At 45.9% G+C, this 14,711-nt stretch overlaps 1 protein-coding gene across 2 annotated transcripts in view; it reads left to right on the top strand.

The window, feature by feature from the left end:
• FOCAD (focadhesin) overlaps positions 1-14,711 on the top strand; it is a 2,926,805-nt gene that overhangs the window by 136,631 nt on the left and 2,775,463 nt on the right. For both annotated transcript variants that reach the window (XR_011282193.1, XM_069630760.1), the window contains exon 5: positions 11,855-11,959. Coding sequence is in view for 1 of the 2 variants with exons in the window: in XM_069630760.1 (XP_069486861.1) it covers positions 11,855-11,959 (105 nt within the window). In the remaining variant the exon portion in view is untranslated. The remainder of the gene's footprint in view (positions 1-11,854; positions 11,960-14,711) is intronic.

Raw genomic sequence — 14,711 nt, 5'->3', positions numbered from 1 at the left:
CCCTGCATGCTTGCCCACTTCGTTGAAACCATTATGCCAGAAAGGAATGTCTTCTGGCACCCGTATTGTCATGTTCTTTGCCCTGTTTTTGTCTTATGTTTCTGTACAGTCTAATTTCATTTGGAGATACTTTCATGAGTTGTCTTTTGTGTATCAGTAAAAAGATTTAAAAATAAATCCAAGAGTGAAAGCAGGAAGGTGGAGCGAAACATCGGCGGAATGGTAGCGTTGTGGGGAGGAGAACATCGTGGTGTCTAGGACACCAGTGTAGAAGAGGGCATGGTAAGGGTGTGCTGAAGTATCTCTAATAGTGTGGAAGAAATAAACAATCCCTGAACTCCTTCAGAAAACTAAGCGGGCTAGCGGATGGACAAATAGAAGGCCCTTAGAGAGTCGGCCTGCGTTCAGGGAAACCACTGCAGCACCAGGCAGAAACAGTAGGTGTCATCTTGCGGTAGAACTAACAACTCTTGCAGAGTCCTGGGCTAGGCAGGAGGAAACCGAGGGAACTAGAGAGAGGGACGGCCCTGGCTCCAAATTCCCCACGTTCTGTTGGCCCTGAAATCTCCAGAAAACCCATCAGCCGATCTGTTTGTTTTAAGATTAAATGAACACCCATGGAACGATATCGGAGACTCTGGAGTAATTATTTGTGGCATCCCCATCAAAGTGCCTGTAGACCTATTTGCAATGACCTATTGGCGCTCTGGTCCATGGATGGTTTTCATCTGAGCCCAATAAGACTCTTATTACTGTGTTATGCCATTGATTTGCCATGTAGCTGAGTCATAATCTGTTCACCCATGAGTTATGGTAAGTTTTTTTTAAAAGAAAAGTGGTTGCATGCATGCGTGTGTTCTCTCAATGTTGTATGTGCCTATGTACTCCCGTGTGTGTTGTGAATAATCACTGGATGTCACTTCTCCTCGAGGGGGAGCCCTTTCCCTTGAGGCCATGGAGGTGAGGCCGCTACCCGATAGCCGATATAAAGCGGGAGGATCTCATGGGGCTCGACTCCCTCCCCCCCCACCAGGAGGATGACAACCATCTAGGGTATAGCCCTTATGAGAACATCAGACCCCCCACACACTCTCGCCTCTCCTTCTGCTAACTTCTTTGTAGACAGTAGACATATGTACTGTTATAAGACAGACTACCTCAAGGTTCTACCTCAAGATTCTGGAAAGTACTGAGATAAAGAACATCATCATGAGCAGGTAATGCAAGTAGTGGGATGAGGTGGGACACAGGAACAATCCAGAGCAATACCAAGAATGAACTGCAGCAGTATAGACTTCCGCAGAGGCGTGGTTCCTCCATGCCATAAAAACCAAAGGACTGCCTATCAAAGAGACAAAGCCAACCAAGACGAGAGACCGTGAAGCACGAAGGAGACCCGGAGAGCAGTCCGCTCCCAGAGTCGAGAGGAAAACAGCATTTCTTTGCCCAACGGCGTTCACACAGTAACTGGAGGCTGGCGGGTGGTGACAGGAACACAAGAGGCAGTGTCCATAGCTTTGCTCCAAGGGCCGGGCAGGAGATCCGTGAGGTGAAGGCACCGAGACAGAGATGCCAGCGCAGCATTTAGAGTAAGAAAGGTACCACAGGAAGAACAGTCCCCTGTTCCTGGGAACAGGCATGGTAATGGGAGAGGTTGGAAGTTACAAGAGGCAAAAACCCTGTAGGGATATAATAAGCAGGACTATCCCCCACATGTCAGTACTTGGCAAGGGAGGCAGTCAAGGCGACATTAAAGAGAAGTGGAGAGAAACAAGGGTCGAGGACCCAAACCAAGAGAGTGCTACAAGTCATTTTCCTTGTGGCAGGGAAAGGAACCAAGTGGGCCAAATCAAAGAAGAGAAATGTGTGTAGGGCACCCAAACCAAGACAGTGGTACGGGTCTGCTTCCTTGTGGCAGGGAAGGGAGCCAAGTGGGCCAATTCAAAGAAGCAAAGCAAGGGTCGCAGACCCTCCTGACATTCAGAGTTGGATGTTGTAGGTGGGGAACCTAATGAAGAGAAGACCAAGGGAAGGGATTCATTCCCTCTGCTTGTAAGAGATTGTTTTAGGATTACCAGGAGAAGGGAGTCATTCTCCCAGTAACTTGGACCAGAAGGAAGGTACAACAGGCCTGGGGAAGGGAGTCATTCACCCAGGCTATCTGAGATTGAACTTCATGAGAAGGAAGGCATTCCCCTGATCCACCAAGGAATCATTGTGTGGTAATTTGACCATTACCCAAGAAAGTGGCGACAGTCTCCTGGAACCAGAACAATAGTGTTTATTCTTTAGTTTCTAGTGTAAGGGACAGGAGTGAGACTTTCTTGGCACAGGACGGTAGACACTTTTACGTTAACGGACATCCTGACAGTTGCCTTAGATGTTTAGTTGAGGCAGGAAAACCCCTCTTAGGAATAGAGAAAGATAGGTTTTCTCTTGCTTTATTATGTAATGAACATCTTTAGCCACATGCCAACTGTGTCAGAGTCCTTCTTCTGCACCCTTACAGTGTGTATTTGTTTGTTTCTCTGTGTATGCTTGTGACACTGAGAAAATGCAATGGGTGTTTGTGTTTGGTGGGTAGGAGCTGAATCAATATCGGATCTACATATATTGTGTCTGCAGACACAGAAGCGATTTACAGTGTGCTTGAATATATTGTGGGTCTGCATTATAAAACTTATTTTCTGTGGGAATTCCATGTATTGTGGTTTCAACATCATCAAAGTGATTAACAGTGGTAGTTGTATGAGGAGGGTAGCTTAGGGGCAACACACTGTTCTTAGGAACAGGATGATGCTGCAAGTCCTGGGGTTCAACCCTGGTCCAGCTCTTAGAAGCTGAAGAAGTCCACCATGAAGCACTATATAAATCACCATGAGTTATTAAATTGTTAATTACTTATTGTTTACATTGTCATGGAGTTATTTGCAGTGGTGGGTGGCAACACTGGTTTATGTTGTGGTCAGAGCTTCATGTAAGATATTTACAGTGACAATGTTGGCGTATGTTGTGGAAGAGACATCAAAAGTATTTGCATTGGGAATTGTGCGAAATCCAGGTAATTTGTCCATTGTCCCAAAGGGGAAGCCACCCCCTTAGGGACTAGGGAGGGTAGCCCGCTAGGGGACAGGGCAAGCAGGATCCCACTGGGGATGACTCGCACTTAGTTGACAAAGAATACACAGCAAGGGATATCATTCAACCTCACTCATGTGATGTGTCCCATGTGTTTGTTAGCTAAATGGGGAATTGACAAAGATAATTGTGTGCATGGACCTTTAGAAATGACTGGTGTGGTTTCTGTTAGGACTGATTTTTCTATACTCTGGCCTGGTAGACAGATGTATGGCAGGCCAACCTATATTGTGACAGGAACAACTCTGGGAAGCTGTAGCCAAACCAGTTTAGGTAGCAGTGACAGGCGGTCTAGGCGAAGTTCTTCAGATGGGGTGAGCTTGTAAAGGGTCCACAATGAGGTCACACAATGGGCATCACAAATTACACTTAGACAGGATGCATAAACATAGTTATTCATGGCCAAAACACACTATAGAAAAATGACTACAAGCAGGTAGACTTATCACACAACACTATTAAACTAAATACATATATACATTCACTTGGTTCAAATGCACAATACAAATCAAGTACTCCTGCAAAGGAATGCTTAGACAGGTATTCGGCACAAGAAGGGCCACAGAGATGACCCCTAGCTGTAATTGTCTAGCCCTAAATTGCCTGGGGCCTTGTGCCCAATAGTTCAGGATACAGTTCCACTGAACTTGGCATGCAGGGCAAAATGCAGGTAGGGTCACTGGGGTCCAGTGAAGGGTTTTTAGAGTTAGGGTTCAATGTAGACTAATGCCCAAAATTAGCCCCAACAGTCAGAAGTCTTGCATAGACAAGTAATGGCAAAGCCAAAATGTTAGAATTAGGTTTATTATACGCCCATTGACTTATAATGGGGGTATAGGGGTAGGTTAAAAGCTTAGTAACTTACCCCCCTTACTCTTAATCTTCCCCAGTCTTGGGAGAACAAAGGAAGGGTTACCTATGTTGCTTTTCAAGGTGGAATTCGCGGTCCTAGATTTCCAGGGGTTGCAGGTTCGAGCTTCATTCCGGTTGGTGTCTTTTGCTGGCCCAAGGACTCTCGGTCAAAGAATGCAAAAACACCTGATGCAGCACCCCTCTCAGGACTGGACTTGAGTCAGGTAAGCAGGTTTCGGACTGTGTACGCCACGCACAGCGATGCAACAGGACTCAGTAGCCGTGGTCAGATATTCTGGACTATCTCGGGTCCCCTTTGTGCTAGGACGCCAATATTTCGCAGGAGGGAGCCTTGCAGTGGCAGCTGAGGGTCCATCAAGTTTCAGACGGGAACCCGGTGCGGTGACGAAGTTAGCACGGTAGCCCAAAAACAAAGCTGGTCAGCCACAGGACGGTCCCAGGGTACTTCTGAAGGCTGTCTTTGGCAGGGCACAGAGCAGACGTTGGGAATGGATGGTCCCTCCACTCCAAGGGTTGTAGCACCTTCGCAGGACTACTAAAGATCACGAGCAAGACAGGGCTCTACCAGGGCTGCAGCAGAAGTTGGTTGCCAGGCCTCCTTCAGTCAGGTTTCTTCGTGGGACTCACAGCTGGACAGGATACTTGGCTCCTTGAGGTTTCTCCAGGATCTCTGAAGAATGGGTGCAGGGGTCCTCTTCTTGTCCTAAAAGACAGTTAGGATCTGAAACTCCCACTAGACAATAGGACTAGCCCACACACCCACACCCCAGCAGTGGTTCAATCAGGACCACTGGTGGAAACATTCATGCATACCACTCAGACACACATAAACCAGAATGTGGATTAGAGTCAGACTGACCCAGCTCACATCCTGCCTGCAAACACACATAGCCATCCAGTAGTCTGCCAAAAGCTGCTGCTTTCCCGGGCACTGGAAGTCGTTATAAGGATTTTCCTGGCCTCTGAGGCCAGGAAGAAGCCTAAACAACAAGATGGAAAAAGAACAGGCAAATAATCTCGTGGCATGGACATGTTTGACCAGCAGCCACAGTCAGTACCCAAACGCGATAACGCAGTAAAGCTAAAACGACATTCCCCAAAAAAGTGGGGAAAAGTCACTGCTGCCACCAGCCCATCTTTTAAGCACATCTAGAGTAACCAAAAATGCTCTGAATGTTGGTCTAGGGCAAAACAAAAATGCACCCCATTCCACTGCAATGATAAAATGTTACCACAAGCGATGCAAAAGTAACCACAAGTAGCAACATAGTAACACGACTAAGGGAAACCCTCTTTCTCAGTACTGATGGCCTGAAGGACTTATCAGTTTCCTCATAACATGTGAGCAAAGGCCAGTGCAGTGAAGCATAAGGCTTCACTGTACTGCAAAAGTACAAGTCAGATTCCAAAATAAAAACTAAAAGGTTTAGGGGTTCCATAAAGATGGAAGGAAAGGTGCAGTAAGGAGAATCTTTCCTAACAGTTTCTGACCCCTTGACAATATCATCATTACATGAACCTGAGAATCATCAAATTGTCCAAACTCATTTCAGCCTGAAACATAAAGAGGCTGTATGAGCAGCACCAAGGGAGAGAGAGAAAATTCTGCAGAGCCAGCGGGAAACGGCAGAAACCCTGCAGAGCCAGCCACAAGAGGAAACCTCTTGCTGGAAGGCAGGGACAGGAAGCATCCTGGCGCAGAAGCCCTGTTATGAGTCGCCGAGAAGCCCTATGAATGATGCTCTCTCAGGGGATGGTCCAGAGCCAGGGATACTCGACCGAAGGAGAGAAGTCACGATCACGGCAGATGTGATTGACACGCTCCCACAGTCCACGGTACTGATGAACCATCTAACATTGTCTAGAAGAAGCCAAACATACAAACACAGTTCCATGCTGACCAAGGTGAACACCACTCAGGGGACAAGGTACACAGTGTTTCGAGGGAGCCGGGAGGAGGGCTGAAAGCTCCGGAGATGCCCAAGTCGGGGTGTGAGGCAAGCGAGCCCAAGCCAGGGTTTGAAGCATGAGACCTCAAGTTGGGTACGAAATGAGAACCCCAAGGCGGGGTGAATAAGAGATAACCCAAAGGCGGGGTGACAGCCAAGAGACCCCAAGATGGGGTGAGAGCCCATTACACCAAGGCGGGCGAAAGTATCTGGACCCTAAGGCGGGGTGGAAGAAATAGAAGCCCAAGGCAGGCTATGTGCGAGAAGCCACCGCAAGGCGTGACAAACAATACTCCAAGGTGGGGCGAGAGTCCCACAACCCCAAGGTGGTGAGACAATCTATATTTCAGGGAAGACTAACCACAGCTCAATTGCAAGAGTCAGATACTATTCTGTCCGAAGAAGAGGAAGAATAAAGATAAATCTTTTTGTAAACTGAACTTTGAACTGTACAACCAGGCATGTGGCCTGGGAGAATCCATGGAGACATTTGGGTGGGGGTCAGTAGCCTGTCTCCATTTCTTAAGTGGAGATGAAATCCCTTTCCAGACCTGTTCTGTTTGAGCTTGTTGCTGCTTTTTGTTGATGGTAAGGATATCACTTAGGTTGGATTAGGTTTGGACAACAGAGGACTGTTGTGTTTGTGAGACATCCTGACAAGCACCCTTTATTATTTTCTAATAGATGGGGCAAAGAACCCCTTAGACGTAGGGAGATGCTAGGCCTTACTCTGGCTTATTCAATAAACTTTGAGTTATAACATGACCTCTTATCCTCCGCCTGAGTCTGACTTACCACAGAATGCTGGCATATATTGTGGACACAACCATCAAGAACATTTAAAATGCTTCCGTGTACTGCCATCTTTGGAATTTTTCATGTGTTCGCCTAGAGAACAGATTAAATGTTTTATGGCTATTTCACTGTATTGTTTTTGAAAAATGTGTCTGGTCTTTAAATCTTTTCACAACCTTGCTCCTATCCTCTCTTCTCTCATTTTACACCCCCTCTCGCTCCCTTTGTTCTGCCGATCTCTTCTTAATATCAGTTCCCCCACCACCTTGTGCATCTTCTTGTTTCCGTACCTTTCAGCTCCTTGCCCCCTTACACTGGAACTCCCTACCTTTCTCTATCCGTTCCTCCCCTTCCTATTCTTCCTTCCGCTCCTCACTGAAATCTCTTCTTTTTCATTCCCCTCCCTGATCCCCTATCCCCTCTCACCCTTCTTTCCCTCTTGTACCCTTCTCTGTGTTCTCTTTATCCTCCCCTTCTCTTCTAAATCTCCCTTCTTCCTACTACTCACTATTCTTTCTCACCCTTCTTCTCCCCCCCCTCCTTTCCTCTTCTTTCTCATATCTAAATTGTTCTACATGCTGATTTTCGGGTTTGACTCATGTTTACCGTTATTGCGTCTACTGTTCCATGGTTATTGTATATTTTGTTGTTCATTGCAAAGCACCTTGGATTAAGGCGCTATATAAAACAATAAATACAAATACAAAATGCATAATTTTAACCAATTATTGAAAAAAAGAATCTGCAGTGGAGGAAGTTGAGCAACCTGCCCCTCCACCCTACATATTTTAGGGCTTTCTCACTACACTCAGTCACTCATGCTGATTTGGAGGAGATAATATTGAAAATGCCAGTCACCCTGCTGGTTTTCTCAGGTATTATTGCTGTAACCCAAAGCTGGTAACACTTCCTCCCCTTCTGCATTTATTTTCATTGTCCCTTGCACAGCAGTGGACAAGGGTTCAAAGCCTGGGGTTAGGGACAAGAGCCTATTGAGCCATGCTGCCATGTGACTGGCTCCCTTTTGGCTTATTCACAAACTGCGCCAAAGTTCTAACTCGATAAGTGTTAGTTTATCATCTTTGAGCCATTTCCAAAGCACATACAGTGCTATTGGGCAAAAAGCTGGCTACTGTTGGTATCACCTTGTGATTTCTCTGTGAGTATGAAGGGATGGGCCCTGGTCTCAATAGTTGGAGAAATGTTTCTTTGGCCGATTTATCAATATGAGGTTTGGGTATCTTTTGGGTGCTGTGTGTGTGAAGTGGGGAAAAAGCTGTTGCCAAATTGGAGTGCAGCTTTTCTAGTCCTCCCAGATTTTAGACAGTCTCAGAAGTGTCCCTCTTTGTTAATAGAAGCATAATAGTTTTGGGTAAAGGGAGGGCCTCCCAAGAACCCCTCATAAACTTTCTCCATGGTGCACATCTCTTAGTGGGTGGTCCCCTTGCTCCTATTGTGCCCTTGCTCCAGCTCCTGTTAAAACAGTGTGGGCCAATGTGAGATTGCCACACCTTTCTTTGATCCATTTTTGAGTACCACTGTAGTCTTGAGCTTCCTTTTTGTAGACTCACTCCAAGCTGCTTGTTGTTCCCTTAAGTGCAGTTATGTGAATTAAAACAAAGGATCTGGATCCTTTTTCTGCTCTATCCCCAACTGACATTCCTTTCCTGTTTTTGTTGTCATCATGTTTTCCACCCTATTGACCTGGCTCCCCCTCCCAATTACTCCTATTGTGTCTTTCAAAAGGAAGACATTACCGAGGGGTGGGTTCTTTTATTATCTGGCTTTTCAGCTCGTTTATTCCTTCTATGGGAAGTAGGACTTCACCTACGTTCCCCCTTCTCATGGCAGCTATTGTATTGTGCTACTGGTTTTAGTTGTGGGCATTACATTTTCTCCCTGGGAGAAACCTGAGGCGTTTCTCCCAGGTTGTTCCCGGGGATCCGTTGTTCAGGTGGCCATGGGAGGGCCATCGCTCTTGGATCCCAACCTTGGGGGCGGACGAGCGAGGGAGCATCACCTGGGCGGGTGATCCTTGGGGACTATGGGAGACACACCCTCAGGCAAGACATGGTATTCCTCCCGTTCCGATGCTACCCTACCCAACATCCCCTCAGTTGTCATGGGATATTGTTAACCGCGTCCCATCATATCCCAGTACCTTTCTGTAAAGGAAAGGCAAAACCATCAGGGAAAACAAAGACCACCCCTAAAATCCAACGTGAGTTTTACCCCTCTTTCCTCAAAACCCACTATTCAACAACCCTACATTCAAAACCCTTTTCCGGACAGCAATCCACAACCTTTTTATACTTTTCTTGTAGACACCACAACTCCCATAAGCCCATTCCCTTATTGAAATACACAAGGACTGTGGGCAGTCTCCATGTTGTCCCAATAACGAGGTCAGGCAGGGAGAGACAACTACACACACCTGACTCCAATCTAGCTGGGAGTATAAAAGCAGCAGCCAGAAACAGCATTGTGAGCAGCGAGCTGGGGATTCTGGAAGTTGCCGAGAATTCTTAGTAAGACCCAGGGAGCTGCACAGACCCTGGGAGACCTGGAGGAGAAAAGCGCCCAGACACTGGCCCCTGGTATACAGCGGGGACTGCAGCGTGGGGAGAGACCTGTAACTCCAGGAGAACCAAACCAAGGACAGCTGGGGGTCAAGCCAAGGTCCTGACCTCAGCAAATCATGCCTCTGAGACTCCTGCCACTCCCGAAGTAAGGAATGCTGTTTTGGGGAGCAAATGGGAGCAAAATAAACCCAAGGTTATTCTGGGACTTGGAGTCCAAAGATATTTCATATGGAAAGTATCTGAATTTAAAGAAGGGTCCGCATGCAGCAGAGGGTGCCCCTTAAACTAAGGCGAGCAGGTCTGAGCTCGGAAGAGGGAGACCCTGAGAGCGAGAATGTCTGAGCCCAGAATAGTGTGGACCTGGGGTCTGCGCCCAGCAGAGGAAGACAGTGAAAACATGGAGAGAAGGTCTGATCCCAGAAAGGGGGGGAACTTGACTAGAAAAGGACGATTAAAGCCTGAACAACCGGTAAGTTGATGAGCTACACGAAAGTCTGGTTTGTGAAAGGCTAATGGGATGCTATGAAAATATTTTAAAAGGGAAAGAGATGGAGAAGGATGGAAAGTAAGCCAAAATGCTCAAAGGGCTTATCATGAACTTTGCGAATCCAAGGGTATTGAAAGAGCACGATTAAAAAGGAACTACAATATCCAGGATACAAGGTGCTAGAAGAGCATGGTTAATAAAGATTATTGAAGGACTATCAAAGTGGTTATACAAGGGTGCTGTCAAGGGCACAAGCCCCCTTGTACAATCGAAGGTCTTTGATGAAGAAAAAATGAAGTGAATGATAGTGACTGATGAAATTGTGATGATGGCATAACAGAGTAATCTAGCAATATGTGATTGACTATCGGAAATTTCTGATCTGAGAATTGTGAAAGTACTGAAAGGTCTGAGCCCGGCGGAGGGGGACCTGAATGAATGGACATTGTAAGGGAAGTAAATCCCACATTAGTGATATCAACTAACTGAACAGTGGTGTAAGCAGCAGAAGGTGAACCCAAAGAAGGGGTGAGAAGAGAAGGATTCTGCCATTTCCTGAGATGCTGCTTTTGCCGCCCTAGACTCTGGGATGCTCATCTTGAATAAATGTTCCCCCTTTTTACTTTGATGAAATGTGGGTAAGGCATGAAATGGTTCAGCAGTCCTGAAACCTCGAAAAACCATTTTGTTTCAACTTTAAAAGACTCCCGAGTATCTTAAGCTTGGGGAAGGGAGCAGATGCCAAGTTCCCAAGTTAGCCTGACATTCTTTTGAACACTTCTTTCTTTTCTTGTGAACATTATCCCACATTATTTTGTAGCATAGCGGTAAGGTTTGGAAATAGTTTCTTTTAGTATAGGCCCTTTTTTATTTGACTAGACTCCACTAGGACTGTATAATTATTATTTGATGGTCGTAGCTTGCTCCCATCTTAGAATTAGGTTTAGATTAGGAGTTTTTCCAACCCATTTCTACAGTTTAAATAAACACCCTTGAACTATGATCAGTTCTGTCTGTCTTTACTGTTGCCATCATGAGTTCCTTACATCCCTATCCCCTCTATTTCCCTTCCAGCCCACTTGCGCATCAACAGCCTTCTCGTGTTCGAGAGTGACTCGCTGATTTTGGCCCTTTGGCTTATGGTACTATAATTGCAGATTTCAACCTTAATTCCCTGCAATCTCCCTACTTGTATCCGGTTTTCTTGGGTGCTAATCTCAGTCGGTCGATGGAACTATTGATTCCAGGTTTTCTTGTGTGCAATTCTGTTTTTCTCCCCAGCAGGGGTACTGTTGATGTTCACAACCCCAACTACCCATCGCACATCTGCTGTAAATGTCCAAGAGCATGTGCATATCGAGGAGATCCACATGTGTTTCTTCTCTTGCATCCCAGCTATTACTCTTCCATGACAGTATCAGAGCTGTTAAACTTAAACTCGGATTACTTACTTTACTTACGTCACTACTCCCAACAGCTTTTATCATTTGTAGGTTTTTGCCCTACATTACAGGTGTTAGGAGCAGGAATATGTATTATGTTAGCATTACCTTGAAGGTTCGCTGATGTACTTGTTCGGTGAGCTTACTCATTGTATCAATGCATACCTTAAATCTCAGCTCAGCTTCAGTTTAGGTTTTGTATGGAGGCTCCCTGTTGTATTTGGGAGTGTTGCTTGGGCACACAGTGGATGATGCAGCATTAGGTGGGTAAAGCTTGCATTCCCTATTCATGTAAAAATGTGCAAAGTTGCACTTGTGCAAATTACCAAACAGACAGTGGGGAAGGTCTTTTGTTTGTCAACACATCTAGTATTGACAACCACTTCTTTTTTTGGAATTGGGCATTTTTTGCAAACCTGCTTAATTTCTAGGGACTCGGCTCTCAGGTGTATTACATACAATTGGTTGAAGTTTTAAGAGAGTTTCTAATCCGTGCAAAGTGTTTGCAGTCGCTCACAATTTGAGGGAATATATCAACTTGGAGTGTCACCATGACCAATCAGTAATGTTTTATTTCTTTATTCACAGCAACGTGCAAGGGCTGCTGAATGGTATTGCAAAGCTTCTTCAAAGGCAGTTCCTTGATATGGAAAAGCGTGCAGAGGAGCCATCGACATGTTTGTATGCTATCAGGTAGGTGCCAGCATTAATTACCTAGCTGAAGAAAAACTTGAAGAGAGCAAAATGTCTGCATGAATTCGGGCTTCTGCTTCCCAAACACCCTCCCTGCCTTTCTCTTTTCATGTTTGATTATTATTGCATTCCTGGGCATGGATGGTACTTCCGCCAGCAACAGGAGACTGAGCTCTGTGCTCTTAACTCCCCTCACCCTCAGCCCAACCCTCCTGGCATGTGACATCGCCATTATTCCCCATACAGCTTCCTCCATCTACGCCTCTGCTAGGCAACAGCTGTGGGCTGACACAGCGCCTGACCCCATAACATTGGGGGAACCCTGGTGCCCTTCACATAAACATGGGATAAGGAGATAAGCCCCCCCTGCAGACTTGCGCACGTCAGCGCCTCCATCTGTGTTTTCCCCCTCACGTCTTTGCCTGATGATTGTGGCAATGCATCTTTGGCAGATGACATGAACAAACTACAACGTTGGACATGCGTTTCGCTGCAAATAACTTTTATTCCCATGCTGATTGAACTGGGAGTTGTAGTCCATAGGAGTTTATAAAAATATTTTTAACACTACATTGCTTTGAATACCTGTTTGAATTAAAACTGTCAGAAACAGGAGGTCTTAAGTGAACTTAATGTGTAATGGTAATTTGCTCAGATTGATTATAAGCCATCAGTATTTTTGAGGTTAAAGTTTCAGGAGGATGGTGGGGGATACTGTGTCTCTTCCAATGGAGTCCTCACTTCCTTCCCATAGTCGTCCCTTCTCATATGATATTTCCTCATAATACCAATCCCAGGGCCAGGATCAGTTAGCGGCTGCCTTCCCCCGGCCATGTGGGAGGAGATTATCACCAGGGAATCAGTGATGACATTACCTATTCTAATTCGTGGATAAGTATACTATATTTCATTTGTTATGAATTACATGTTTATGAACATTTTTTTTAACAACTTTATTTAAGCCAGTTGAAACATGGAGTACTGGTACATACATCAAAAGTAACCATTAGAAAAGAGTTGCAGATTGCCGATCCCTCCCTAGTCCGCCACTCCCATCCCTCCCCTGTCACATTCTAGCGACCTGTTATAGGGGCCGTTATGCTTGTAAGAATAATCTCGACAGTCTTGGTCGGCCCGTTAACGCTGGGAACTCGGCGTCCTAGTCTAGGAGCGTGGACCAGACATCCGAGAACTGATGTAGTCTACCCTCTTTGACTGCTGTGATTTTCTCTGCCACGAAGATGTCCCACAGCATAATCCACCATAGGGCAAGTATGGGGACCTCTGGACCTTTCCAGTCCCGGGCAGTAGTGATCTTAGCGGCCAGGAGGAGTTAAGTAAGCAGCTTGGCGGTTCTCCTGGATATGGGATAAATCCCGAAGACTGGTGCTGTAAGGAACTCATGGTGGCAACAGTAAAGACAGCACAGTTCAAGGGTGTTTATCAAACTGTATGCAGGTTGGAAAAACGCCTAAATCTAAGATGGGAGCAAGCTTCGACCATAAAATGAAAATAAGGCAGTCCTTGTGGCGTCTTGTCAAAATAAATTGCCTATCAAAAAAATACTATTTCTGAATCCTTAAAACTAAATACAGAAAGAGTGTGGGAATCTGGTTTTCAAAAGAAAGAAGTGTTCTCAAATCGTAAGTTGGGATGGACTTTAGCCAGGGGTCTCCCTTCCTCACGTCTTGAGCACGGGACAAGGTGGATCGCCTGAGCTTTCCCAGCACGAGCCGACAGTTCGTATCAGCTATCAGGTTCTTAGACGGTTAAGTCTCTTTTCAATAAAAAAGTCTCTTGCCTTCGAGGGCCTGATGTAGTCAATAACAAACAAACTAAGAGTTCCTTTTCCAGATAGACTTTGGGTGATGACTTTTCACCTCTGGATCTCCCTTGGTCGGGCTCGGACCGAATGACGAGGGGGAAAATCCACTTCCCTTGGTCTTACAATACTGCTTGGTTTTCACGAATCTTAATGTCTTTTTAAACACTTCCTCAGGGTTTACCCCCTGTTTGTTGGCCTTCCTCTGCTGGTTCATTTTGGCCTTCTTTTGCAAAACCGTTAACTGTGGACATCCCTCGTTCGGGTTCACTCCTGTCAACACACTGTTCATAGGGACTTTAGACTTCACCCCTTCTCGTTAGCATCCCCCCTCCGGGTTGACTCTTAACAACCTTTGCAATAAACTTTTCATGCACTTTCTTCACCAAACAGGATTTACTTCCATTAGCTTCACAATCACCTGTCGGTCAAAGACTTTCGACAGTACAGAGGATTTTACAGGGCCCCTGTATGACCACTTTGACCTCCTTTCACCTCATACCAAGGTCTCGAGGTTACAGTAGTTTTTTCCATCAGGTAATCGACCAGAGTTTCTTGCATGAGCACCCACTTGGTGCCAGACTACTCTGTTGTTGGTTTTCCCCCTTTCTCATCAAGATTTGCTTTATGCCTTTCAAAGTTCAAATTAGCCGGTGGCTACTTTTCGTTCAAAACACAGTTCGGTTTCTTATCGATTCTACCCTCGACTCACCGGCTTTGATGAACCTCTTGGCTTTCTCATCTTTGGAGTCGAGGTTGGTACCCCAGAGACAATAGTCTCTCCCCGGCTTGGTAATCAGCGGAGGAGGGTCTTGTGTGCCATCGACATCTGTTGAGGTTTCACAGGCCTTGGTTGGAAAGGGCAATGCCGCTTCTCCCCTCGTCACACTCTCTATATGCGCATTCTTTTTCTTCCTCTTGAACTGCCGT

This window comes from Ambystoma mexicanum, chromosome 6q (assembly GCF_040938575.1).
Source record: "Ambystoma mexicanum isolate Mex_15411 chromosome 6q, UKY_AmexF1_1, whole genome shotgun sequence".
In the NCBI taxonomy this organism is placed as follows: domain Eukaryota; kingdom Metazoa; phylum Chordata; class Amphibia; order Caudata; family Ambystomatidae; genus Ambystoma; species Ambystoma mexicanum.
Note: the sequence above shows the minus strand (reverse complement) of the source record. Positions and strands in the feature narration are given on the sequence as shown.